This window comes from Bos javanicus, chromosome 29 (assembly GCF_032452875.1).
Source record: "Bos javanicus breed banteng chromosome 29, ARS-OSU_banteng_1.0, whole genome shotgun sequence".
In the NCBI taxonomy this organism is placed as follows: domain Eukaryota; kingdom Metazoa; phylum Chordata; class Mammalia; order Artiodactyla; family Bovidae; genus Bos; species Bos javanicus.
Window position 1 is genome coordinate 41710740 of NC_083896.1, and position 27851 is coordinate 41738590.

The window sequence follows — 27851 nt, forward strand, 5'->3', positions numbered from 1 at the left end:
ACCTTTGCCCAGTAATAGTAAACAAACCATTAGGTTTCTACAAGATAAGGACAATAATGAGGTCATACAAAGGGCTAGGGCTTGGAGTGGTGGCCAGGGCCCTCAGCTCTACAACTGCAAGGAAATGAGTTCACGTAACAGCTGAAAAATTGATGCTTTCAAATTGTGGTGCTGGAGAAGACTCTTGAGAGTCCCTTGGACTGCAAGGAAATCAAGTCAGTCAATCCTAAAGGAAATCAACCCTGAATATTCATCGGAAGGACTGATGCTGAAGCTGCAGCTCCAATACTTTGGCCACCTGATACTAATAGCCGACTCATTGGAAAAGACCCTGATGCTGGGAAAGATTGAGGGCAGGAGGAGAAGGAGGCGACAGAGGGTGAGATGGTTGGATAGTATCATGACTCAATGGACATGAATTTGAGCAAACTCCAGGAGACAGTGAAGGACAGAGAAGCCAGGCAATTGCAGAGAAACCTGCTGCAGTCCATGGGGTCACAAAGAGTTGGACACGACTTAGTGCCTGAACAGCAGCAGCGGCAGCAAAGGCCTGCTATATAGCAGAGGGACCTAGATTCATTATCTTGTAATAACCTATAATGGAAGAGAATCTGAAAAAGAATATATATATAATGGAATCATTTTATGTGCATAGCTGTTTTTAATGAAATGATAGGATGGGTCTGGCTGGGACTGGGGGCCCCGGGGAAGTATTCTCCTCCCAGGTCCAGTAGAGGCCCCGCCCATCCTCCCCTGGCTGCCGTTTCTCCTTCCCTCCTCCTGGTGTGGGGACGCAGGGACTCCGTCCACCCGCTGCCCCTGCTCAGTTCTCAGGAGGCTGGAGCGGGACCATCTGCTGCTCCTGCTGCTTCTGCCCCGATTTCTCTTTCCACCTACAGGGGAAGGAGAAGCGGGGTGTGGGAGTAGAGATGGGGATCCTTTTTAGGTTTGTGCTCAGTTGTCCCACTTTATGTCCAAATCTCCCACTGTTTCCAAGAGTTGAGAGCCCCAGAAAGGATTCTAGGGGGCTCTGTCTATCTGTGAAAACAGGACCAGGGAAGCCAGAGGGCTGGATTCTGGCCTTGGCTCCACCAGAGTCTAGCTGAATGACCCCAACAAGTCCCCGGTCTCCCCTGGATCTGTTTTTTTTTTTTTTTGTTAAATGGACTGGATCAAGGATTTGTGCGGTCCTAGAGCTCTGAGGGTGTGGGGGGAAGCCTACCTTCTCTCCAGGTCTTGCAGTGTGTTGGGCAGCGGCAGCCCCCGCGTCTCTGGCAGGGGGGCAGTGATGGGGCAGGCAGCCACGAGGACCCCTCCATAGATGAAAAGAGGCAGGGAAGGGTAGAGGTCAGAGGTCATGCCCACCAGCGGGCTCAGAATGCTGCCTATGTTCGCCAAGCAGTTTGTCACATTCACACCTCTCTGCCTGCAGGGAGGGAGAGCACCCCGGTGAGGCCAGTGAGTGCCCTAACTCTGCCTGTCAATCGTGTTTTCTTCTTTCACATTCCTCCCTGGTGGCTCAGATGGTAAAGAATCTGCCTGTAATGCAGAAGACAGGAGCTTGACCCCTGGGTTGGGAAGATCCCCGGAGAAGGGAATGACAACCCACTCCAGTATTCTTGCCTGGAGAATTCCATGGACAGAGGAGCCTGGCGGGCTGCAGTCTATGGGGTCACAAAGAGTCGGACATGACTAAGCAACTAACACTTTCATTTGTTTTTCACAGGGATGCACTTACCCTGGCTGGCTAAAAGGAAAGTTGATAGTAACTGTTTTCAGGACCAAGAAGCCAGGGTTCCGGTTCCAATTTGAACTTACTGTATAACTGTGAACAAATCCCCAACCAACCTCTTCCCCAAGCTCCAGACACCATATCCAGCTTCCTACCCAACACCTTCATTTTGGGTGTCTAAAAGGCCCCTCAAATTTTATATGGCAAGAATTCTTCGTTTCTACCTCCACATCTGCTCTTTGCTCAGATTCCCCATCCTGGCACATCGATGGGCACGTCGAACGACCCAGTTGTTCAAGTATCTAGTAATTGTCCTGATGACTCCTGTTCCCTTATTTCCCCACATCCTTGGATGGCTCTTCCTTCAAAACACATTCAGAATCAGCTCCCTCCTCTCCATCTCCACAACCACTGCCCACCAGGCTGTGAAAGTGGTTAGTCACTCAGTCATGTTCTTGTGACCCCAAGGACAGTAGCCTGCCAGGCTCCTCTGTCCATGGGATTCTCCAGGCAAGAATACTGGAGTGGGTAGCCATTCTCTTCTCCAGGTTATCTTCCCAACCCAGGGATTGAACCCAGGTCTCCTGCATTGCAGGCAGATCCTTTACCAACTGAGCCCCTAGGGAAGCCCCAGGTTACGATGAGTCATTTTCACCTCTTGCCAGTGCCATTGCCGTAAGCTCCTGGCCGGTCATCCCATTTCTACTTTTGTTTTTTAAAAATTATTTTATTTGACTGTGATGGGTTTTAGTCATGACACTAGGGATCTTCGATCTTTGTTGCAGCTTGTGGGATCTAGTTCCCTGATCAGGGATCGAACCAGGGCCCCCTGCATTGGGAACACAGAGTCTTAGCTACTGGACCGCCAGGGGAGTTGCCCCATTTCTACTCTGGGCCCTTCTATTCCCAGTCTATTCTCCACGAGGAAGCCAAAGTGATCTTTATTTATTTTATTTTTAAAAATTGGATTATAGTTTCTTTGCACTGCTATGTCATTTTCTGCTGTACAGCAAAGTGAACTAGCTACATGTATATGTATGTCCTGTCCTTTTTGGATTTCTTTCCTATTTAGGTCATCACAGAACACCAAGCTGAGTTCTCTGTGCTATACAGGAGGTTCTCATTAGTTATCTGTTTATATATAGTATCGGTAGTGTAGGCCATTTAGGTATGACTTAAATCAAATCCCTTATGATTATACAGTGGCGGTAATGAATAGATTCAAGGGATTAGATCTGATAGACTGCCTGAAGAACTATGGATGGAGGTATGTAACATTGTACAGGAGGCAGTGACCAAAATACCAAAGAAAAATCCAAGAAGGCAAAATGGTTGTCTTCTTTTGGAGGAGGCTTTACAAATAGCTGAGGAAAGAAGAGAAGTGAAAGGTAAAGAAAGGGAAAGATACATCCAACTGAAAGCTGAGTTCCAGAGAACATTGAGGAGAGATAAGAAGGCAAAACCAATACAATATTGTAAAGTAATTAGCCTCCAATTAAAATAAATAAATTTATATTTAAAAAAAGAAAAAAAAACAAGGGCTTCTTTAATGAACAATGCAAAGAAGTAGAGCCAAACAACAGAATGGGAAATACTAGAGACCTCTTCAAGAGAATTGGAGATATCAAGGGAACATTTCCTGGAAGGATTGACATGATAAAGCACAGAAATGGTAAGGACCTAACAGAAGTTGCAGAGATTAAACTCCTCAGTGGCCATGGCACTGAAAAGGTCAGTTTTCAATCCAACTCCAAAGAAGGGCAATGCCAAAGAATGTCCAAACTATCATACAATTGTGTTCATTTCAGATGCTAGGAAGGTTATGCTCAAAATACTTCAAGCCAGACTTCAGCAGTATGTGAACTGAGAACCTCCAGATGTACAAACTGGGTTCAAGAAACATAGAAAAACCAGAGATCAAATTGCCAACATTCGCTACATTAAAGGGAAAACAAGGGAATTCCAGAAAAACATCTGCTCCTGCTTCATTGACTAAAGCCTTTGACTGTGTGGATCACAAAAAACTGGAAAACTCTTAAAGAGACCACCTTACCTGTCTCCTGAGAAATCTGTATGTGGGTAAATAAGGAACAGTTAGAACTGGACATGGAACAATGGACTGGTTCAAAACTGGGAAAAGAGTGTGTCAAGGCTGTATATTGTCACCCTGCTTATTTAACTTCTATGCAGAGTACATCATGTGAAATGCTTGGCTGTATGAGTCACAAGCTGAAATAAGATTGCCAGGAGAAATATCAACAACCTCAGCTATGCAGATGATGCTACTCTAATGGCAGAAAATGAAGAGGAACTAAAGAGGCTTTTGATGAGGGTGAAAGAGGAGAGTGAAAAAGCTAGCTTAAAACTCAACATTCAAAAAACTAAGATCATGGCAGCCAGTCCCATCACTTCATGACAAATAGAAGTGACAGATTTTATTTTCTTGGGCTCCAAAATCGCTGTGGACAGTGACTACAGCCATGAAATTAAAAGACGCTTGCTCCTTGAAAGGTAAGCTATGACAAACCTAGACAATGTATTAAAAAGCAGAGACATCACTGTGAACAAAGATCCATATGGTTTAAGATATGGTTTTTCCAGTAGTCATGTGTGGATGTGAGAGTTGGATCATAAAGAAGGCTGAGCATCAAAGAACTGATTCTTTCAAACTGTGGTGCTGGAGAAGACTTTTGAGAGTCTCTTGGACTGCAAGGAGATCAAACCAGTCAATCCTAAAGAAAATCAACCCTGAATATTCATAAGGACTGATGGTGTTCAAACTGTGGTGCTGGAGAAGACTTTTGAGAGCCCCTTGGACTGCAAGGAGATCAAACCAGTCAATCCTAAAGGAATTCAACCCTGAATATTCATAAGAAGGACTCATGCTGAAGCATGATGCTGACATGAATTTGGGCAAACTCTGGGAGATAGTGAAGGACAGGGGAGCCTAGCATGCTGCAGTCCATGGGGTCCCAAAGAGTTGGACACGACTTAGTGACTGGATAACAACAAATAAAACCAATAGTGTATGTATGTCAACCCCAAATTCCCACAAAGTGATCTTTAAAAACTGTAACTCAGATCCTTACACCCTCTGCTTAAAATCACCAGTGATATCTCATCAGGCTAGAAAAAAATCTGACTTCTTTCTAAATTCCTATGTGATGTGTCCTGACTACCCAGTTCTTATCTTTCGCCCTATCCCTTTCTTTCCTCATTTATTCTTTACTGTTTGCCTTTGATCCTTACAGAGGAGACCCACCCAGATCACCTTATCTAAAGTACCAGCCTAGTCACTCTCTCTTTTTCTACATTTTTTTTTTGAACCCCAGAAGCAGAGGGTTGAGTTAATTATAAAGCTCAGTTCATGACCTTCACCCTCTATTATCATTTGTACTTGAAAGGCCTTTTTATTCCCCATCTTAATTGTTGAGTCCTTTTTATCAATATAATCATCGTTGTTCAGTTGCTAAGTCATGTCTGATTCTTTGCAACCTCATGGACTGCAGCAGACAAAGCTTCCCTGTCCTTCACTATCTCCCAGAGTTTGCGCACACTGAATCCATTAAGTCAATGATGCCATCCAGCCATCTCATCCTCTGTTGCCCCCTTCTCCTGCCCTCGATTTTTCCCAGCATCAGGGTCTGGTCTTTTCTAGTGAATCGGCTCTTCACACCAGGTGGCCCATTGGAGCTTCAGCTTCAGCATCAGTCCTTCCAATGAATATTCATGGTTGAGTTCCTTTAGGATTGAGGGGTTTGATCTTGTTGCAGTCAAAGGGAGTCTCAACAGTCTTCTCCAGGACCACAATTCGAAAGCATCAACTCTTTGGCATTCACCCTTCTTTATGGTCCGACTGTGACATCCGTACATGACGACTAGAAAAACCATAGCTATAATATCGTTCTCCTCTCCCAATCCCTTCCTTGCCAAAGTCAACTTATTCTATCACGTTTGATATGCATTTTTTATTTGCATATGTTCTTGTATTGTTTCGTGTACAAATATTTTAATTTACCTAAATGGTATAAGTAATAGATCATTCTATTTCTCATTTCATTCAGCACTCTTTTTATTATTATTATTATTATTGGAGTATAATTGCTTTATAATGTTGTGTTAGTTCAACACTCTGTTTCAAAGGTATTTCCATGCCTATACGTTTACCTACTGTTGCACAGCCCTCCACAGCGGGCATCTCTCCATGGTTCACCTAAATGTCTAGACTGCTGCCCATCAGCCATGACCTCAAACAACACTGCAGTGAGTGTGCTCGAGCATGGATCATGTACGCATTCCTATGTGAAAAGTTCTCTAAGATGAAGCCCAAGAAGGGAGTGGTTAGGGCTGTGTGTGTGTGTGTGCTGCCAGTAGTTCTCTAGAATAGCAGCACCAACTTTCATACCCACCAGTGGTGCGTGTAGGTCACGTGGGGATTTAGGGGTTCCGTATTCTCTTGTGGCCACAACAGTTGGCATAATCCAGCTTTTTAATGTTGCCACTTTAATGTGTGCAAAGTGACAATCTCATTCTTCATGTAGTTAATCTTTTGGGTTTCATTGTCTATAAAATACCCATGTATTTATTTCTTTTGTAAAGTTTCTACTGGAATTCCTTCTCTTTCTTGTTGATTTGTAGGTGTTCCATAATGGCGACCCACTCCAGTGTTCTTGCCTGGAGAATCCCAGGGATGGGGCAGCCTGGTGGGCTGCCGTCTACAGGATCGCACAGAGTCAGACACGACTGAAGCGACTTAGCAGCAGCAGCAGCAGCATTTATATTTTTAATATTTGAACTTTTCAGTGTTAAATGTTGTAAAAACCTCCTCCTAATCTACCCTCTGTCTTTTAATATATATATATATATATATATATATTTTTTTTTTTTTTTGCTTGTGGCTTGCTTGTGGAATCTTAGCTCTCTGATCGGTAATTGAACCCAGACCCCAGCAGTGAAAGCGCCGAGTCCTAACCACTGGTCCACTAGGGAATTCCTCTGTCTTTTAAATTTGTCCATTGCATCCTTCAATAAGCAGAAGTCCTTTTTGATATAATCGAATCAGTATAGTTGCCATATTTCTCTTTTCCTCTTCCTCTCCCTCCCCTTCCTTCCTCCTCCCCCGCCTCTGTCTTCATCTGATCCTTGTCTCCATCTGTATCTATTAGTTTCCAAGCCCTCTCATTAATTCTATTTGTTTCTTTTTGCACCAAGAAAGCCACAGACATACCATGGCTTTGTTATATGTCTTTATAGATGGTAGAGTGAGAGACTCCTCTTTGCTTTATTTCAGAACTGACTAGCAATTATGGTCTTTTTTCTTCTTTATAAATTTTAGAATAATTTTTGGAGTTCCTAAAAATGATCTAATTGAAATTCTGATTAGATTCTGTTGAATTTCTATAAATTTCTAAAAGTTAACTTGACATCTTTATTATGTTATTCTAAACAAGAGTGTGGAATGTCTCCCCATTTACTAAGATAATCTTTATATCTTAAGAAGGTTTCAGAAAATTTCTCCATGGAAGTCTTGGGTGTCCTCTGTTAATTTCCTGGTAATATCTTGCTTTATGTGCTTTTCTGAATAGTGTCTTCATTTTCAAAGATTTTCTAGGTTATCTTCTGGATTTTTTCTCTAGATTACTGCTTCTAGGGTATAGCTTCTATGTTATTGCTCTTGACATTTGGTAATTTGATTTCGTAACCACCATCCTGCTAAACTGTTTTATTAATTTTGTTTATTGATTCTGGTGGCTCAGATGGTAAAGAATCCACCTACAAATTGGGAGACCTGGGTTTGATTCCTGGGTCAGGAAGATCCTCTGGAGGAGGGCATGGCAACCCACTCCAGTATTCTTGCCTGGAGAATCCCCATGGAGAGAGGAGCCTGACGGGCTGAAGTCCATGGAGTTGAAAAGAGTCAGACACGACTGAGCAACTAAGCACACACACATTGATTTTATTGGTTTATTTAGGATGATGGTCATAATCTCTCTAAATAATGATGTTGTAAACACTCCTCTTTTAATTTTTATTTTTTAAGATTTATTTATTTTTGGCTGTGCTGTGTCTTTGTTGCTGCACTCAGCCTTTCTCTAGTTGTGGCAAGTGGGGGCTACTCCTTGTTGCAGTGGGGGTGCTTTTCATTGCAGTGGCGTCTCTTGTTTCAGAGAATAGGTTCTAGGTGTATGGGATTCCGTAGGTGTGGCTCCTGGGCTTTAGTTGCTTCATAGCATGTGAAATCTTCCCTGACTAGGGATCAAACCCGTGTCCCCTGCACTGGCAGGTAGATTCCTGTCCATCGTACCACCAGGGAAGACACCAAATTTCTTATTTCTTTTTATTTCTGAATACAGCAGTGTTGTCCAGGATCCCCAGTACTGTGTTAAGCAGTTGATTCTGAGATCAGAGAGAATGCACGTGACTTTCTTCCTCATGTGTAGCGCTTGCTCAGGAGCTCTGCTTACCTCTCCGGGCTCCCAATTCCCAACTGCCCTTAGATGGTTGGCCTAGTTTTCCAGCTCCTTGGTGGAGATTTAAAAATACTTCAAGGATATTTAAAAATACTTTATATTTGGGGGGATTATTGTCGATGTTATTCTGTTACTTTAATGGAAATAGTCTTTTCCTCTCATTGATTTCCAGAAGTTCTTTATAAATGCTGTGTACAAATCCTTGTAAATACCTTCTTTTTCTCTTTTCACCTTGTTTATGGTGAAACAAATGGCCAGGAGAAAAAAAAAATCTAACATAGAAAAATTTATCAGTGTTTCTTTTTTGGTTAGCCTTTTTAAAGAATGTCTTCAGAAATCCTCCCCGCTTCAACAGAAATTAATTTTTCTTTAAGGTTGAAATATGGATTGGATTTTATTTATTTCTGATATAGGTAAATAGGTGTCCTGTTGGTGGTGGGTGGTTTAGTTGCTGTCATGTCTGACTCTTGCAACCCCATGGACTACAGCCCACCAGGCTCCTCTGTCCATGGGATTTCGCAGGCAAGGACAGTGGAGCGGGTCGTCATTTCCTTCTTCAGGGGATCTTCCCAACCAAGGGATCGACACTGTGTCTCCTGTGTTGCAGGCAGATTCTTTATTACCGAGCCACCAGGAAAGCCCAGATGTCCTGGTACTAGTTGTTTAATAGTCCAGGCTTTATCCAGTCACCTGCAGTGTTTTTCCCAGTGGATCTGTTTTGGGGCTTGCTATTCTTTTCCATTGGACAGTTTGTCCCTTCCTGCTCTGGCATCCACTATCTCAATTACTACAATTTTATAGCCAGAATTTATAATATGTCTTAATTTCTGGTAGGGCACGTCCTTTCCCTCTGTTCTTTTTAAAAAATACCTTAGTTATACTTGGCCCACAGTACTTTTATATACATTTTAGAATTTACCTGCTGGTTTCTTGAAAATATCCATTGGGATTTTCATCAGAATTGCATTGAATTTATCAATATTGGAACCGTTGACATTTTAATATCAACTTATGTCAATTATGAGTTGACATTATGAGATTTCCTATCCCTGCACATAATACATTTATTTACATTTTCTTTAATATATTTTAATATATTTAAACATTTTTATTGATATAGGAATTGAAAAAAATATCTTTTGGAAGAGTAGAGACTGCAATTGATTATTTATTTATAACATTGATTTATTTATTTGGCTGCACCAGGACTTAGTGCGGCACATGGACTCTTAGCTGAGGCTTGTGGGATCCGGTCCCCTGACCCAGGGTTGAACCTGGGCACCCTGCATTGAGAGGGTGGAGTCTTAGCCACTGGACCATCGGGGAAGTCCCTTGATCTTTCATTTATCGACCTTGTATCCAGTCACCTTGCCAAACTTTACTATGTCTAATAATTTTAGATTTTTATATGTATATTTTAAAATTAATTTTCACTGGACTATAGTTGACTTCCAATATTATGTTTCTGCTATATGCAAAGAGAATCAATGAAGTTATACATATACATATATCCACTCTGTTTTAGATTCTGTTCTCATATAGGTCATTACAGAGTATTGAGTAGAATTCCCTCTGTTGAACAGTAGGTTCTTATTAGTTATCTATTTTATATACAGACAGCTACATCCTCCTTAAGTAGTGATAGCTTTGATTTTTCCTTTCCAGTCCTGTTTCTTTTATTATTCTTATCCCAGGCACTGATCACACTCTCTAGGATGATGTTGAATAGAAAGGGAGATAGCAGGCACATTGGTCTTATTCCCAAATGTACAGAGAATGCTTCTGAAGTTTCACCATTAATAATAGTATTTGTTGTGGATTTTTGGTAGCTGTTTCTATCAAGTTAATTTTTTTTCTATTGTTGTTTTACTAAGACTGTTTTTAATGGATGTTAATTAAAATTTTTTTTTTGATGTGAACCATTTTAAAAGTCTTTATTGGATTTTGCTTCTGTTTTATATTTTGATGTTTTGACTGTGAGGCATGTGGGCTCTTAGTTCCCTGACCAGGGATGGAACCCATATGCCCTGCATTGAAAGGTGAAGTCTTAAGCACTGCACCACCAAGGAAGTCCCTGGATGTTAATTTTTATTCAAGGTTTGTTTTTTTAAATTTTATTGGGATGATAATCTGTTAATGTGGTTATATCTATATCTATATATATTTTTCCATGCTCCATGACATGTGGGATCATAGTTCCTGACAGGGGATTGAACCTGTGCCCCCTGCAGTGGAAGCTCCAAGTCTTAGCCATTGGACTGCCAGGGAAGTCCTTAATGTATTTTCTAATGTAAAACTATCCTTGCTTTCTTGAGATCAACTCTTCTTGATCATGTATAATCTTTTTTTATACATCACTGAATTCATTTTTCTAATATTTTGTTTAGGATTTTTGTATCTGTTTATGAGTAACATTGGCCTGTTATCTTCATTTCATAACTAATCTCCTTTGGTTTCAGTATCACCTTGCTTCACAGAATGTAGTTGACATAGTTTTCCTTTTTCTCTGTTTTGGGGAATCATTTATATAACACTGGAAGGTTTGTTCCTTGAAAATGTGGTGGAACTCACTTGTATTAATATCTGGGCAGGGTGTTCTTTTGAGATGAGATTTTAAAGTTTATTATTCAAATTTTTAATTTATTCTAGAATTAGTTTTCCTATATTATTTTTACAAAGAATTTGTCAATTTAATCCAAATTTAGAATTTATCAGTATAGACTTGTTTGTAGATTTTTTGCATCTTTACTTACATAATTAAATTTTTGCATCTTAACTACTCTAGATCTATTGTTCAGTTTTTTATTCCCAGTATTTATTCATGTCTAGTCTTTTAAAAAATTTATTATTATTACCAGGCATTTGCCCATTTCATTGGTATTTTCAAAGATTGACTTTTTGTTTTGACTTTCTTTCATATATTTATTTTCTATTTAATCTATTTCTGGTACTATTATTATTTGTGTTTTATAGTTAAGATGACTGAACATTTAGACTAGTTACCTTTTATACCAGAGCCATATTCTTTTTGTTTTTTGGCTGCACCATGTGACCTGCAGGATCTTAATTCCCCAACCAGGGATTGAACCTGGGGCCCTGGCAGTGAAAGTGTTGAGTCCTAACCACTGGACCATTAGGGAATTCTGGGCCATATTCTTAGCTATTGTACTTTTTTGCTCTTAAAGTCTATTTTGACCTCTCTAACTACCTGTCTTCTGGTTAATACTTGCCTAGTATATCCTTTTCTATTTCTCCACATTTAAGATTTTAATGGTCTCACGTTTTAGATGGGTCTCTGGTAAACTACATGAATTAGATAAAATCCACTTGGATTATCTGTTTTTTAACTGGTAGGTTTAATCTGTTTAAAACTACTCAGAAATGAGAGCAAATTAAAGACAAAAAGGAGAGTGGTACTAGTAACCCAAAACATATCAGTCAATACAATAAATGTAAACAGATTAAACCTACCAGATAATCCACATTGATTTTATCTAGTTCATGTAGTTTACACTTGAACTAGATAAAATCATGAACTAGATAAAAAAAAACCTAGGTAAAAAAAAATCTCTCTCTTAACTGGTAGGTTTAATCTGTTTACATTTATTGTATCGACTGATGTATTTTGAGTTACTAGTACCATCTTCCTTTTTGTCTTTAATTTGTTCTAGTTTCTGTGTGTTTTTTTCTTTCTTGCCTTAAAAAATAATTGCTTGACCTTTGTGCTCTTTCCGACTGGAAACCATCTGGGCCTAGGGCCTGATTGTTCCATCCCAGGACTCCTCCCCAACTCCCCCACTCACCGCATTACTGTGGGGTACAGCTCCCCCACATACATAAAGAGGCAGTTTATGGAGCCAATCAAACAGCCTTTTCCTATCACGGCCATCGTGATGCGGAGGAATATGTGATCTGGAAGGAAAAGTGGTGGTGATAACGTGCTGAGAAAGATTTGGAGGAGCCTTGAGTTTTTCACACCCTCTGGGTAGCTGACTTGGGCCAGATTGACAGCCAGGCTGGGGGAAGGACCAGGACGGGAGCTGGAATGGGGCGGTACTCACCCAGAGGTATCATTGCACAGGTCACAATGAAGACGCCAGACAACAGCAAGGAGGCTGTTTGGGTACGTTTGCGGCCAAGTGATTTGGTGGCCAAAAAGCCCAGGAAATAAAATGGTGGGTCCACAATCATGAAGAACACCTGGGCCAGGTAGATGTTGATCTCGAAACTCTGCAGACTCATGACCATGCCATAAAGGCTGAAAAGGAGTATGGACCTGGGGCAGGAACAGAGGGGATATGCTTTGAGTAGTAGGCATACCACGTCTACATGGTAATTACAGTTGGCAAACTGCTCTCACTATCTGTTCTTTCCTTTAGGCCTTATATTAATCTTTCAGTGGGTTTTTTATATTTTGAATGCAGATAAGAAAGTCTTCCTTTAATTCTAAAGAAAAAAAGAATGTTATCTATCATATGTTTAAAAATTACCTAGGAGAAAATAATGTTTTTACCTCACAACAGGTCCTCTTCCCCTCCTTCCATTTCCCTGCTCTGTGTGTGTGTGTGTGTGTGCACTCACGTGTGTGTGTCCTCACACATCCAACTCTTTGTGACCCCCATGGACTGCAGCACACCAGGCTCCCCTGTACCTTCACTGTCTCCCAGAGTTGGTTCAAATTCATGTCTGTTGAATCAGTGATGCTATCTAACCATCTCATCCTCTGCCGCCCTCTAAGTTTTCCTTCAGAACAGTTATGGAAGTATGCAAATCAAGTGAGATCATGGTTATACTCTTGTCAACTGCAAACGACCCCCTTGCCAGGGACACATTGCATAGTATTTAGGAAGACATAGCGGCAGACAGCCTCCAGGATGGGCCCCTGCTAGCAGACCCACTCTAGAGATGCTCCTTGCTGGTGTGATGAAGTGAGCAGCCATGGTGGGAAAGTCCTTGTGAAAAACTGAGAGCAATCTCTAGAAGCTGAGGTTAACTCCCAGCTGATAGCCAGCAAGAAGCCTCAGCCCTTCAACTGCAAGGAAATAAGTTCAGGTAACAGCTGAAAAATCAATGCTTTCAAATTGTGGACTCTTGAGAGTCTTTTGGACAGCAAGGAGATCAAACCAGTCAATCCTTAAGAGATCAACTCTGAATATTCATTGGAAGGACTGATGCTGAAGCTGAAACTCCGATACTCTGGCCACCTGATGCAAACAGCTGACTGATTGGAAAAGACCCTGATGCTGGGAAAGATTGAGGGCAGGAGAAGGGGGCGACAGAGGATGAGATGGTTGGATGGCATCTTTGACTCAGTGGACATGAACTTGAGCAAATTCCAGGAGATAGTGAAAGACAGGGAAGGCTGGTGTGCTGTGGTCCATGGAGTCGCAAAGAGTTGGACATGACTGGGCTACTGAACAACCTGGGTGAGCTTAGAAGTGGAGTCTTCTCGAGTTGAGTATCCAGATGAGAATGTGAAGTCCTAAGCTGAGAACTCAGCTAAGCTCTGCCTGGATTCCTGACCCATGGAAATGGTGAGCTAATAAGTGTGTGCTATTTCAAGCTGTTAAGTATGTAATTTGTTACATGGCAATTAGAAGAATGCAGACTTCTTCAGGAGAACGTGAGAGCCTGTGATACAGAACTCTTAGGTCCAGAAGCTCAGGGCTTCTTGGGGTGGCTGCTTTTTTTTTTCTTCTCAAGGTCAGTGGTGCCGCTTGGCTGAGATGCAAGCTCAGGAGAGGAGGTAGAGCTGGGCTTTCTCTCTCTCCCTCAGCAGGTGGGGAGCCCTCTGAGTCTCCAGAATACCCATGTCCTTTCCCACTGGAGGCGGGGCTTCCCTCAGCCTCCCACCTACCCAGGATGTCCTGTTTTCCTCAGTCTGCTTATCTGCCCATCAGTTTGTCTTTTTCTTACATGAGTGGGGATGGACCTACCACAGTGGGACGATACAGAAGAAGAGCTGACGGAGAGCAGGGGAGCGCAGCATCTGCAGCATCGATGGCTGGGCTTGGCCCTTCTGCAGACTCATCTGGAGCAGCTGTTTGGATAGATGGGGCTCAGCACTTAGCTTCCCCTGGGGACCCCTCCCTCCACCCTCTTCCTCGGAAGCCCCAGACGACCTGGATTCTAGAATGGGGGGGCAGGTGGAGGAGCCCTGGTGGGGTATCACAGAGGGTCTTGGGAGGGGGTCTCACCTCCACACTCAGCTTGGCGCCCTCTTTTTGCTTCCCATTGATCTGGGCCACTCTCTGCAGGGCCTTCAGGGTGAGGTCCAGGTTCCCCAAGGAGGAGTGCCAGAGGGCAGACTCTACGAAGAACCTGTGGGTGGGGTTTGGGGGTGGCATGAATTTAGCCTGAATTGACAGAGTTGTGGGTTTCTGAGAAAGGCACAGACCAGAGTGGGAAGACAGCTGGGAGGGGTGAAAAGAATCCTGGGCTGAGGTTAGGAGCTCTGGGTTCTACTTCAAGGATTATCCCTGTCTACTTGGGAGACCTGGGACAAGTCTTAGTCCTTTCTGGCCATGGTCTTCCTCACCTATCAGTGTGGACATTGATTCTTTTTGCTTTGCTCTGCTTTGATACTTAAGGAGGAAGGGAAGGGGTGTTCTAGGAGATGCTATATCCATCTGTGACTTATTTTGAGCACTCTACCTTACACTGAGGTCCCACTCACCTGGAGTAGACAAAGGTAATGAAGAGGGGCAGAGACACCAACAGCTGCAGGTGGCGCCAGTGGGGCAGAGTGTAAGCCATGCCAGCCAGGAAGAGTTGGCCTAGGCTGGGAACAAATCCTAATAGGAGGCCCAGACTTGGACGGGCATGGATGGGCAACCACTCCAGACCTGGGGAGAAGAGCAGAGCTTCGGTTGAAGTCGGTTGTGTGAGTATGTGTATGTTTGGGGGGTGGAGGAGGAGCCTCACACTGGAGTGGAAGGGCTCATCTCGTGAGCTCAGTCCTGCTCTGCACCCCTAGGCCCCTCATTGGATAAGGTAAGGATGGTATGATATTTGGTTAGGTTCAGTGTGTGTGTGTGTGTGTGTGTGTGTGTGTGTGTAGGGATGGTCTAGAAGGTTCTGAATTCCTATGAACGCTCCTAATCAGTGTCACCAACCTCAACATTCATATTTCCTTGCTTCTCCCAAACCTCTTTTGACCTGCCTACAGCTGCTCCCTCTGCACTTCCTTCAACTCGTTTTAATTCAACAAGCATTTAGAGTTGAAGATCCTGTGCCATGGCCTTTGCTTGACCTGGGAAATAGAGATGAATGAGCCTTATGCTCAGGCCATTCTGCAGCACTTTCATTTCCTCCTAGGGGTCATACTCTGGCCTCAGGGACTTGTATATTCTTTTCTTTTTGTCTAGAACTCTGCCCAAGAACTTTACTTCCTCTCTTTCTGCCTCACATTTTGTGCAGTTCTGAGCTTAGATGTTACCACTTCTGGGGTGATTTCCTGGCTCCCCAAGTCCTGATTGAGCACCCCACTTCTGAACTCCCACATCATCCAGGATAGCCCCCATCCTCACCTTTAGTAAACCAATTTGTAACTGCTTGGCAGCTCACCCAGTCTACTATTAACTCTTTAAGGTCATGGGTAGTGTCTTTTTGTTCACTTGTTTATCCACAGTGCTGGATGTGACACAATTAAATGCCTTTTGAAATTGTATTTAATAAACAAGTGTTGAATAAAAGATTCCCTGGCTTCTCTAAGCAACCCCACTCCAGTCTCTGAGTCTTTACTTAGTTCATCCTTACAATGATTCCTAAATACCTATAAATTCCAGCCCCAAATGATCAGAGCCACCAAAGAGGCCATGATCTTAATTTTTTTTTTCTTGGAGCACTACCTACTCCAGGAAAGACCCAGATAGATCAGAATGGGCTGGGACAGGTACTCAGGGAAGGAGTTGAGGTTTGCATCTATCAGGTTCCCTGGGTCACTGCACCCTTGTGATTGAGGAGTCCCCATGAGCTGACCCTCCTGGGTTCCCACTCACTCAGAATCATAGACGAGCTGCTGGCACCCGACACAGCCATGCCTGAGAGGAATCGGCAAATGCAGTAGGCTGAGAAGTTGAGGGCGAAGGCAGTGCAGGTCCCTGAGACCACTAACAGCAGGTAGCTCCAGGTCAGCACCTTCAGGCGGCCCAGCCTGTGAAAGGAGGGGAAACCTGGAAAGCACAATGCTTGCTCCCCTGTCCCGTGTCCCTGGCTGTCTCATCCTGATGCCCTGGGCAATCTAACAGGTGCTTGTGAGGCTGCCTGCATGTGACCATGGGGTAGATGCTGAGATGGGAGGCGGAGAATAATTGGGTGAAGGTTGGCATCTAGGGGACCTGTTGTTGGGAGGATCCTTGGATTGCTGCTGTCCAGGGTCCTGATGCATCTCAGCAAACCTCTGTGGAGGGAGTCACACGCCTTCATCAGAATCACAGGGGTGTGTTGAAAGCAATCCAGATACCAGAGCCCCACTTATGGCCTATCGCATATCTGGAAGGTATGCTAGAAACCTGATTTTTAACACGCTTCCAAGGTTTGGGAACTACTGCTTTGGGGTGTGGTTGAGTCTTTGACTGTTGGTTGATAGAAACAACCAACATTCCTGTTAGGAGACAGCCTTTTGTGATGTATTTTTAAATTGAGGTATTATTGACATACAGCAGTGAAATAGTTTCAGGTGTATAATATAATGATTCTATATTTGTATACATTGTGAAATGAGCACTACAATAAATCTTACTTAAAGTCTATCACCATATATAGTTACCATGATTTTTTGTGTGTGTGATGAGAACACTTAAGATCTCACTTTGTGACTTTCAAATGCAATACAGGATTATTAAGCACAGTCATCATGCTGTACATTACATTACATTCCCTTGACTTACTTATTTTGTAGCTTAAACGTGGTAACTTTTGACCTTCTTCACTCATTTTGGCCATCCCCTCCTCCCTGTCTCTAGCAACTACCAGTCTCTTCTCTGTATCCATGAGCTTGGTTTATGGGATTTTTATTTTTGGGAAACCTATGCAAGGTTTATACTTTTTCAAAATGGATTTGACTGTGGCTTATATTTTATGAATAATAAAGCTCATTTTGTGTCTTTGATCTGCTGTGACATAGTATTTTCAAATTTCATTAAAATTTTTAAAAATTTATTTATTTTTTAATTGAAGGATAATTGCTTTATAGAATTTTGTGGGTTTCTGTCATACATCAATAAGAATCAGCCATGGGTACACCCTCAAATTTTATTCTTTAGAAAACTGCCTCTTAATATTCATCCCATGGTTATTTTTATGGTCTCTGGCCTGGAAGACAGTCAAGGTTAGGGTAACGAACACTGAGTTGCAGGTACTAATTTAACCCTTATCACAGCCTCCATTTTATAGGTGAAAAAGCCATGTCTGAGAGAGGTGGCATAACCTTCTTGTGGTGCACAGTTGTGGCAGACCTGAGGCTGGTCCCTCACTGCTATTGATTGCCAGGTTTGTGTTTCTGTGACACTCACATGTCACACACAAGGCAGAAGTGGTGGGAAGCAATTTCTTCTGGGTGTCAGAAAATCTGGATTCTTGTCCTGCTTTTTCCACTTGTTAGCTGTGTGACTGTACTTTTTTTAAAAAAGTAAACATTAAATATTTACTTTAGGACTTCCCTGCTGGCACAGTGGATGGGAATCTGCCTGTTAAGTCCGCAGGGACTTGGATTCAATCTCTGGTACGAGAAGATGCCACATGCTGCAGACCAGCTAAACCCATGCGCCCCAACTACTGAGGCTGTGTGCTGCAGTGACTGAAACCCGAGTGCCTAGTGCCTGTGCTTCACAGCACAGAGTAGTCCCTGCTCTCTGCAGCTAGAGAAAAGCCCTCGAGCAGCAACAAAGACCCAGAGCAGATGGGAAAAAAAAAAGTACACAATCACAGAAGTAATGAATTACCATTAAAGTTCAAACAGTATAATAACAAAGAGTGAAAAGTTCTCTTCTTTCCAATCCCACTCCTCAAAACTAACAACATAATTTTCTGGGTTCCTTCTAAGCATCTTGGGCAAATTATCTGCATCCCTGAATCTCAGTGTCCTCATTAGTAAAATGCAGTTAATGGTAACATTCATGCTGGCTTCACAAGGGTATTGTGAGGAGGAACTGAAAGGAGGTGAACCTGAAAAGTGCTGATAGACAGTTGTGTGATTCCTACAGACCTTCCAGACATGGTCAGGCTTGGGTGGATCAGTTCTGTGTCCCTCTCTGGATTCTCAGGGCTGCCAGTCTCCCCTCTGTGTCCAGCCTAGAGGGGCTATGCTGTTGCTCCTTGATTCAGGCTTGTTCATCACTGACCTGTCTGCCATGATCCCAGACATCAAGCTTCCGACCAGTATTCCTGCCATGAAGATGGACTGACTCAACTGCAGCAAAGTCTTGCGTGTACACACAAGGTCCCACTGTAAGGAAGGAAGAACTAGAGTCAAGGAGAGCCAGGCTGGCCCCACCACAGTCCACTCCATCCTTCCTGGTGGGCTGAGTATGTTGGATTGGGACCGGCACATAAGGAGAGCCTGCCTCCCTGAGTCACACAATCTTTCTTGCCATCTTCTCCTGGTGATAATGATTCAAGTGATTTCAAAACACGTAAGAGATATTTTTGGGAATGACTGAGTAGCCTGCTCCCCTTTTTCAAAGCACTAATCGCTAACCCTCTTTCAGGGCTCCTTAACCTGTCCCTCCTTGGGTGCAGCTGAAGAACACTGACAGAATTAAAAATCTGGTTCTTTTTCTTACAGATTTGGAAAAGGGACTCAGAGAAGCAAGGTTTGTAAGGACACTTAAAGCTGGGATGAGAGGGCCAAATGTGGAACAACGTGGAAGTGGAGTTGAGAAATCATGCGACAGAGAGAGAGTGGGAGAGGAGGAAAAAAAGAAGGGGAAGAGAGGCAGGGGGAGGAGGGGGAGGGGAGGAGGGGGAGAGGAGGAGGGCTGAGGGGAAGAAGGATGAGGAACCTGGTCAGAGAGATCAGGGTGACAGCACAGTGCCAGAGAGGTAGGGATGGAGAGTCCAGATGCGCTGGTTCTCCTCAACCTCCTGATTGTGGTCTCTCATAAGACTGGGCTCAAGTTCTTGACCTAGGGTTCTGTGGAATACCCTTGCATCCTTCCCTTAACTTTCCATAAGCAAGTCTGAGAGGGTGTAGTTATTTGCAATCTTGTGTAAGCAGCACTTGAATACCTTAACTAATAGTTTAACTTTTGTTGCTCTTTTTAATGAATATTAGAAAAAAGATTCCCATTTTAAAAGTACTTCATTTCGAGGTGGAGTAAAACATCTCTAGAACCTGGAGAAAAATCATACTGCTCACAGACGCCTCTAAAATTAAGTAAAGATGACAAATGAGTGTGGCATTTCATTTACAAGTAAGAGCTAATTTTTGTATACTTTTGAGTGAATTTTAAAACTCATTTCTTTCGCTAACAGAAAAAAGAAAAAGGAAAAGGGACTGGGATGACCAGGATGTTTAGGGAATGCTCCCTAGGGTGTATTAATATATCCAAATGAATTCATCCTTCAGGTATAATTGCTTGATAATCTTGATTTGATTGGAAAGAAGTCCTTATTTGTGAATTTAATTATTACTGTGGGACTATTAATACCCTGTGCACACACCACATGATATACAATTTGGGAAGCTGGCATTTGAACACTTTCTCAGAAGAGCAATGGACTTTCAGACAGAGTAAGAGAAATATCACTCTCTGTCACTTAATGCAGAATCTAAAAAAAAAAAAAAGAACAAATACATTTAACCAAATGAACAAAAAAAATGATACAAATTAACTTCTTTACAAAACAGAAAGAGACTTACAGACTGAGAGAAGGAGATTATGGTTACTGGGGGAAAGAGGGGGAGGGCAGGGATAATTAGGAAGTTTGGGATGGGCATGTACACACTGCTATATTTAAAATGGGTAATCAACAAGGACCTACTGTATAGCACAGGAACTCTGCTCAGTATTATGCAACAACCTAAAGGGGGAAAGAATTTAAAGAAGAATAGATACAGGTATATGCATAATGGAATAAATTTGCTGTACAACTGAGACTAACACAACATTGTTAAATAGCCATGTGTGCACGCTCAGTCGCTTCAGTAATGTCTGACTCTTTGCGGCCCTGTGGACTGTAGACCTCCAGCCTCCTCTGTCCATGGGATTCCCCAGGCAAGAAAACCGGAATGGGTTACCATGTCCTCCTCCAGGGGACTTCCCTGACCCAGGGAACAAACCTGCATCTCCTGCATTGCAGGAGGATTCTTTACCCACTGAGCCATCTGAGAAGCCCTAAACAAACTGTGGAAAATTCTGAAAGAGATGGGAATACCAGACCACCTGACCTGCCTCTTGAGAAACCTGTATGCAGGTCAGGAAGCAACATGTTAGAACTGGACATGGAACAAGAGACTGGTTCCAAATAGGAAAAGGAGTTCGTCAAGGCTGTATATTGTCACCCTGTTTATTTAACTTATATGCAGGGTACATCATGAGAAATGCTGGGCTGGAGGAAGCACAAGCTGGAATCAAGATTGCCAGGAGAAATATTAATAACCTCAGATATGTAGATGACATCACCCTTATGGCAGAGAGTGAAGAACTAAAGAGACTCTTGATGAAAGTGAAAGAGGAGAGTGAAAAAGTTGGCTTAAAGCTCAACATTCAGAAAACTAAGATCATGGCATCCGGTCCCATCACTTCTTGAGAAATAGATGGGGAAACAGTGGCTGACTTTATTTTTTGGGGCTCCCAAATCACTGCAGATGGTGACTGCAGCCATGAAATTAAAAAACGCTTACTCCTTGGAAGGAAAGTTATGACCAACCTGGACAGCATATTCAAAAGCAGAGATATTACTTTGCCAACAAAGGTCCGTCTAGTCAAGGCTATGGTTTTTCCAGTAGTCATGTATGGATGTGAGAGTTGGACTGTGAAGAAAGCTGAGTGCAGAAGAATTGATGCTTTTGAACTGTGGTGTTGGAGAAGACTCTTGAGAGTCCCTTGGACTGCAAGAAGATCCAACCAGTCCATCCTAAAGGAGATCAGTCCTGGGTGTTCATTGGAAAGACTGATGTTGAAGCCGAAACTCCAATACTTTGGCCACTTGATGCGAAGAGCTGACTCATTTGAAAAGACCGTGATTCTGGGAAAGATTGAGGGCAGGAGGAGAAGGGGGCGACAGAGGATAATATGATTGGATGGCATCACTGCCTTAATGGACATGGGTTTGGGTGAACTCCAGGAGTTGGTGATGGACAGGGAGGCCTGGCGTGCTGTGATTCATTGGGTCGCAAAGAGTCGGACATGACTGAGCAACTGAACTGGAATATAAAATGAAAAGTGAAAAAAAGCAATGGACTTTATTGCTGTTTTATTCAAATAACTACTTTTCTGTAATTCTATGTGTTATCTGATATAACTTTTATTTAAAAAAGATTTTAGGGTTTTGTCAAACTGGGACTTCATTTTAATAGTCCTTATTGGAAACTGGTGAATAGAATACGACCGTGGAGATGGAGACGCATTGTAGGGAGGAGTTAGGAATAAGATAGACTGGAACTGAGGAATGGAAGGATGAGAAGCAAGAGAGTGTAGGAAAGAGGAGAGAAGTCAGAGAAGTGCTGGAGGAGGGGAGGATTAGGAGTGCGGGATTAGAAGACGAAGACTATTGTGTACAGGATGGATAAACAACAAGGTCATGCTGGATAGCATGAGGAACTCTATTCAATATCCTGTTATAAACTGTAATAGAAAAGAATATGAAAAAGAAGATATATATATGTGTGTGTGTGGGTGTGTGTGTGTGTAACTGGATCACTTTGTTATACAGCAGAAATGAACACAAGTACACTATGAAGTACATTGTAAATCAACTGTGAGTGATAGTTGCTCAGTTGTGCCCGACTCTTGGTGATCCCATGGACTGTACCCGGCCAGACTCCTCTGTCCATGGAACCCTCCAGGCAAGAATACTGGAGTGTGTTGCCATCTCCTTCTCCAGGGAAATCAACTGTACTTCAATACAATTTTAAAAATAGATTTATCAATTTTAGAGAAAATGGAAAAATAAGGATTTGTCAAATAACAAAAGAAGTCAGAGGAGTGAGAAGAGAACACAATTTGTATGCAGCCTAGTGATGAAATCTGGGTGTAGTTCAGAATAGAAACTGATAAATGAATATGGAATATGTAGTCAGAAAGAATTTATCTGCCTCTGCTTTGCCCTAAGGTACTTGTCGTCTGTGAAAGCAACAGTTCAAGGGGTTATATCACCTTAGGGTGAGCACAGACTTTTACTATATATGTTCTCTTCATGTGCACCTGAGGCTCTTGAGGGTCATATACCTCTGTGTGCTCCTGGGCCTCATATATATATGTATACACACACACACACACACACACAATTGAGTAAACTCCGGGAGCTGGTGCTGGACAGGGAGGCCTGGGGTGCTGCGATTCATGGGGTCGCAAAGAGTCGGACACGACTGAGTGACTGAACTGAACTGATACAGTGCTTTATATATATACGCCAAAGCTTATTTACATTGTACCTCACAGTATGCTTATGTTCATTTCTGCTGTATAGCAAAGTGATCCAGTTACACACACATGTATTTCTCTTTCATATTCTTTTCTATTATGGTTTATCACAGTATATTGAATATAGTTCCCTGTGCTATACAACAGGACCTGTTGTTTATTCGTCCCTAAGGAACCAAAGCATAGGAATGGGTAGTCGTGGATTTGAGGGAGACTCAGAATTGCTGTCTAGGACAGCTCTGCACTGCTAACTTGATAAAGCCTGTGATAAATGAAAGATGCTGTGAGACTGGCCTCAGGGGAAAGAAAAAGAGAAAACGAATGGCAGCGGGGCCAGGAAGTAGAGCCACGAAATGGTAACTGCTGTTCAACTGCGGAACAGAAGTGAAAGGCGGACTCAGGCCGGCCGTTCATAGTAACTCAGGCCCTCCCTGCGCTGTAGTCATTGGATCTGGAGTGGGCACCCGACCCAGGTCAGAAAATGTCTTTCCCAGAATTTTTCAAAGTTGAAGCAGAGAGGCCTTCCCTGCTGGTTCAGTGAGTGATAAAGAATCTGCCCGCCAATGCAGGAGACATGACTTTGATCCCTGGTCCTGGAAGATCCCACGTGCTTTGGAACAACTAAGCCTGTGCGCCACTACTATTGAGCCTCTGGTGTAGAGCTTGGGAGCCGCAACTACTGAAGCCCTGGCCCCATAGAACCTGGGCTCAGCAACAAGAGAAGCTACCGCAGCAAGAAGCCTTTGTGCCACAGCTAGAGAGGATCCCCTGCTTGCTGCAGCTAGAAAAACGTCCGCACAGCAATGAAGACCCAACACAGTCAAAGGTAAATAAATAAAATTATTCAAACAATTTTTAAAAAGGTGAAGCAGAGAGACAGTTATTAGAAGTGAGCCCAGAATGGGCAGTGGCAATGTTAAACGAAGCATCTGTGTCATAGTTACATGCCCATCATGCAGAGAACAGATGAACGCCAACAAAGGTCTTGCACACATGGCCCTGGTTCCCATGGGCCCTAGAGCCAGCTCTGCCTTTGTTTGTCTTGTGGTTGGGTTATGGGAACCTTTATACCCTCTTTTCATGCTCAGATTAGTTTGAGTTGAATTGCAGCCACTAGCAAACAGGAGTCCTGACTCATACAGTTCAGATAGAAGCTGCCAATTATTTAGTTCAGTTCAGTCACTCAGTGTCCGACTCTTTGCAACCCCATGGACTGCAGCACGCCAGGCCTCCCTGTCCATCACCAAGTCCCAGAGTTTACTCAAACTCATGTCCATTGAGTCGGTGATGCCATCCAACCATCTCATCCTCTGTTGTCCCCTCCTCCTCCCGCCTTCAATCTTTCCCAGCATCAGGGACTTTTCAAATGAGTCAGTTCTTCATATCAGGTAGCCAAAGTACTGGAGTTTCAGCTTCAGCATCAGACCTTCCAATGAACAGCCAGGACTGATCTCCTTTAGGATGGACTGGTTGGATCTCCTTGCAGTCCAAGGGACTCTCAAGAGTCTTCTCCAACACCATAGTTCAAAAGCATCAATTCTTCAGCACTCAGCTTTCTTTATACTCCAGCTCTCACATCCATACACGATTACTGGAAAAACCATAGCTTTGACGAGAAGGTCCTTTGTTTGGAAAGTAATGTCTCTGCTTTTTAATATGCTGTCTAGATTGGTCATAACTTTTCTTCCAAGGAGCATACTCAGGATATTTTAATTCAGAAGGAAATAGGAGGGGACTTCCCTGGTGGTCCAGTGATTAAGAATCCACCTTGCAATGCAGGAGATGCACATTTGATCCCTGGTCGGGAAGCTAAGATCCCACTTGCCTTGGAGCAAATCAGCCAGTGTGCCATAAATATTGAAGCCTGCTTGCTGCAACTAGAAAGTCCGTGCGTGTGCTGCAAAGAAAGATCTCGCGTGATACAACTAAGACCTGACTTGGCTAAATAAATAAATACTAAAAAAGAAAATAAGGAGAAGAGCTCAGGTAGGTTTTTTTTTTTTTAATTATTATAACCCAAAGCTAGCATCTTATTTCTTATTATACTAATTTTTTTTTTGCTTTTCATTCAGAGGGATGAAGTATCCCTTTGGGATACAGGGCCCTTTAGGAGTTCTTTCCAAGGGGCAAGCTAGGACCTGTCTTCCTCAGGAGACCTGTGCTGCTGTGCCTACTAGATATAGCCATGTGGCCTGGGTGGAGCATCTTCATTGAGACTAATCTTCTTGCTTAAGCAACCCTTGATAACTTGTGGGCTATTGCATTTGCTTCACAACTCAAAAGGTCCAGCTTCACACTGGGCTATACATGTAAGCTGCCTATTATCCTAATGAAGTGTTTTCTGGTGCAGCCTTTGGCATTATTGGCCCAAGGAAGAGTTATCCTGGCTGTGTTCATTAAAATATTGTGGACATTGGTCCCACACACAGTACCTGTTGGAAGAGGACTGTATTATTCTTGGCCTCTCCCCACAACTCAGGAAAATTGTAGGCATCTGGCTTTGTCAGTCACCGAAACTGATGAGAAGATGACTACTAACTCTCCATTTAGAAGGAAAGCTAAGGTGCTCACTCACCCAGATTCTTTGCTTCAGATGGCAAGGAATCCAAATAAATTTGAGCTTCTGATCACACTGCCTGCTGTTTTGAACAGAAGAACAACAACAAGGTTGATATTAATAGTTCCTGGAGTATTGTCGAACTTGGAAAGCAGGGTGCAGAGTTTTAAGAAGGGAAACGGGAAAGCAGAATTGGAGGGATTGATAGCATACAAGTTAAGGTGGGCGGAAGAGGATGTCTCAGAATTTGGGTGGAGGCTGGAGAATAAGGAAGGCATTCCCCCTCAGCCATGCCAGGAGGGGATGGCTTATGACGCTCAGAGGGAGGAGGACTAGCCATCCTTACTTACCTTGTAGTTCTGTGTGTTGGGTCTGGCTAGTGGGAAGTATGGCTTAACTCCTACCGCTTTCAGACTGATGCTGCATCAGGCAGGTCTGGAGACTGTGCTCACCCACAGCCCCTTCTGCACAGCCCTGATTACCAGGCAAGGGGCCACATAATCCCAGTATTTTGTCCCTTGGTGTGATGATTAGATTAAATGTGGACACCTGAGCCAATTGCAGGATTGTGACGGGGGCTACTCATCAATGTGTTGGGTTGAGCCAATCAGAGCCTTTTCTAAGAATTTGAATTAAGATTTACGGAAATGTTCTGGCTGGTGAGTTCATGTGATTCTTTGCGACCCCATGGACTCTAGGCCCCCAGGCTCCTTTGTCCATGGGCATTCTCCAGGCAAGAATACTGGAGTGGGTTGCCATGCCCTTCTCCAGGGGATCTTCCCAATCCAGGGATCGAACCTGCGCCTCTTATGTCTCCTGCATTGGCAGCAGATTCTTTACCACTAGTGTTACCTGGGAAGCCCCTTCGGTTGGTGGTGGGCCCTAAATCTGAGAGGTAATGGGGCAGAGCTGGGATTAGCAGTCGTCTTGCAAGATGAGCACATAGACGAAATGGGTCGAGAGGAGAGTCATAGAGTGAGTGTGTAGTGATGCCTCTGGCGCTCCAATCCCTGGTTCCAGTTGCCATGAAGCCTGGACACGCTTTGTTTCCTGCCCTTGGATTTCCTGAAATCCCTTTCCTCGTGAGCTGACTGGAGACAGCTTCTCTTTCTTGCAACCAAAAGACCATTGACTAGAACAGATGTTAAGAGCACGATCCATGCGACAGCTACAGAGTGCAGAATTCAGCCGGATGAACCATTTAGCAGGCCAGGGAGACTCTACAATCGACTGTGTGTGTGTTTCGGGGGAGGGGTGTTAAATCACTAGAGATGAAAGGACCCTCCCCCTCCCCATAACCCTGTTCTCTTTCCCATCTTAGTTCCTTGGCTGCTCTCCATCTCCTGGCCCCAGCTGCTGAGAGCTATTTCTAGACGAAGTCAGGAAATTGTTTTTGTCTCTAGGACTCTGAGCCCAGAATCCCCTGCTCAGGAATATTCTCTTTGCCCTCCACTCTCTGCTTGCCTCCTTTCTCCACCTCTCTGTACCACTCCCACACCTTCCTACTCTCAGGGAAACCAAAGTAGACTATTGAAGTCCAGCAGCAGTATCTCTCTCTCTCTGGGGGAGGTTGGAGGGGCAGGGAACAGCTTTCTGCAAGGCGTTCCATAACCTTCTCTACCAGGAAGACCTCAATTCCAACCCCTGTTTTCTGTCCTGCATTTTGGGCAGAACGCTTCATAGCTCCAGGGTCTTTGGACAAATTCAGGTCAGGTTTGCACAGTCTGTGTGTGTGTGGGTATGTGTGGGGATGGTAAGATGGGGACACAGGGGTTGGGAGAAGAAGCTGGGGGCCCAGGGCTCCTCACCTCAGTGACGATGGTGGAAGGGAAGGTGCTGTTGTCGTAGATCCAGCCGTGGGGGCAGGGCTCTGTGGCCCCTGTGCCGTTGATCTCTGTGCCATTGGGAAAGGGCGGTCCCCGCTGGGGGGAGGTGAAGAGGAGGCAGGACTCGGGCCGCCCCTGCCCATCCCGGGGCAGCCAGGCCTCCAGGTCCCCGTCCTCGCTGAGGTTGGTGTCGGCAGGTGGGCGGCAGTGGTGGGTGGGGATGGCGGCGGTGAAGTTCTGCAGGGTGTTGTGCAAAAACGTCAGGAGCAGGGGCAGAGTCAACAGAATCACCTGGATCTTCTGGAAGCGGCCGACTCCCCCCAACTGCAGCAGGATGTCATTGAAGGCCATGGGGTAGGACCTGGCAGGGGCCTGGGAGTGGAGGCCTGTTGCTCCCACAAACTGTTTCCAGGTTTTTGGTGCAGGGGGGAGGAGACAGGCTGTTCTTTGTCTTCTCAGTTCATCAGTTCCTGGTTCTGCTGTGGCCTTAAGTCACCCGAACTAAAAACTAGTGTTTATAACTTTTTTAGAGGTACCAAGTTAAACTGTGACTTGAAAGTAAGGCGATGAATTATTAAGACTCGTCGGGTCAATGATTTGTTCCAGGGGACCTTAAGGGCAGCTAAAGTTAAATTGGCCACATGGCAAAAAAAAAAAAAAAAACAGGGAACCCTCATC

The 27851-nt window shown here is 43.7% G+C and overlaps 1 protein-coding gene and 1 non-coding gene across 2 annotated transcripts; both read right to left on the reverse strand.

Annotated features, from left to right (window-relative positions):
• Window positions 1-638: 638 nt before the first annotated feature.
• LOC133241349 (solute carrier family 22 member 6-like) lies at window positions 639-27677 on the reverse strand. The gene is made up of 10 exons (XM_061406716.1): window positions 27156-27677; window positions 18546-18649; window positions 16203-16357; window positions 14879-15047; window positions 14400-14523; window positions 14139-14242; window positions 12264-12478; window positions 12006-12114; window positions 1223-1426; window positions 639-893 (listed from the first exon to the last, which is right to left on the reverse strand). The coding sequence occupies exons 1-10, from the start codon at window positions 27522-27524 to the stop codon at window positions 824-826; spliced, it is 1623 nt and encodes a 540-aa protein (XP_061262700.1). The 5' UTR covers window positions 27525-27677; the 3' UTR covers window positions 639-823.
• Window positions 11270-11342, reverse strand: TRNAE-UUC (transfer RNA glutamic acid (anticodon UUC)). The gene has a single exon. It is a non-coding gene; the product is annotated as a tRNA-Glu (tRNA).
• Window positions 27678-27851: the final 174 nt, after the last annotated feature.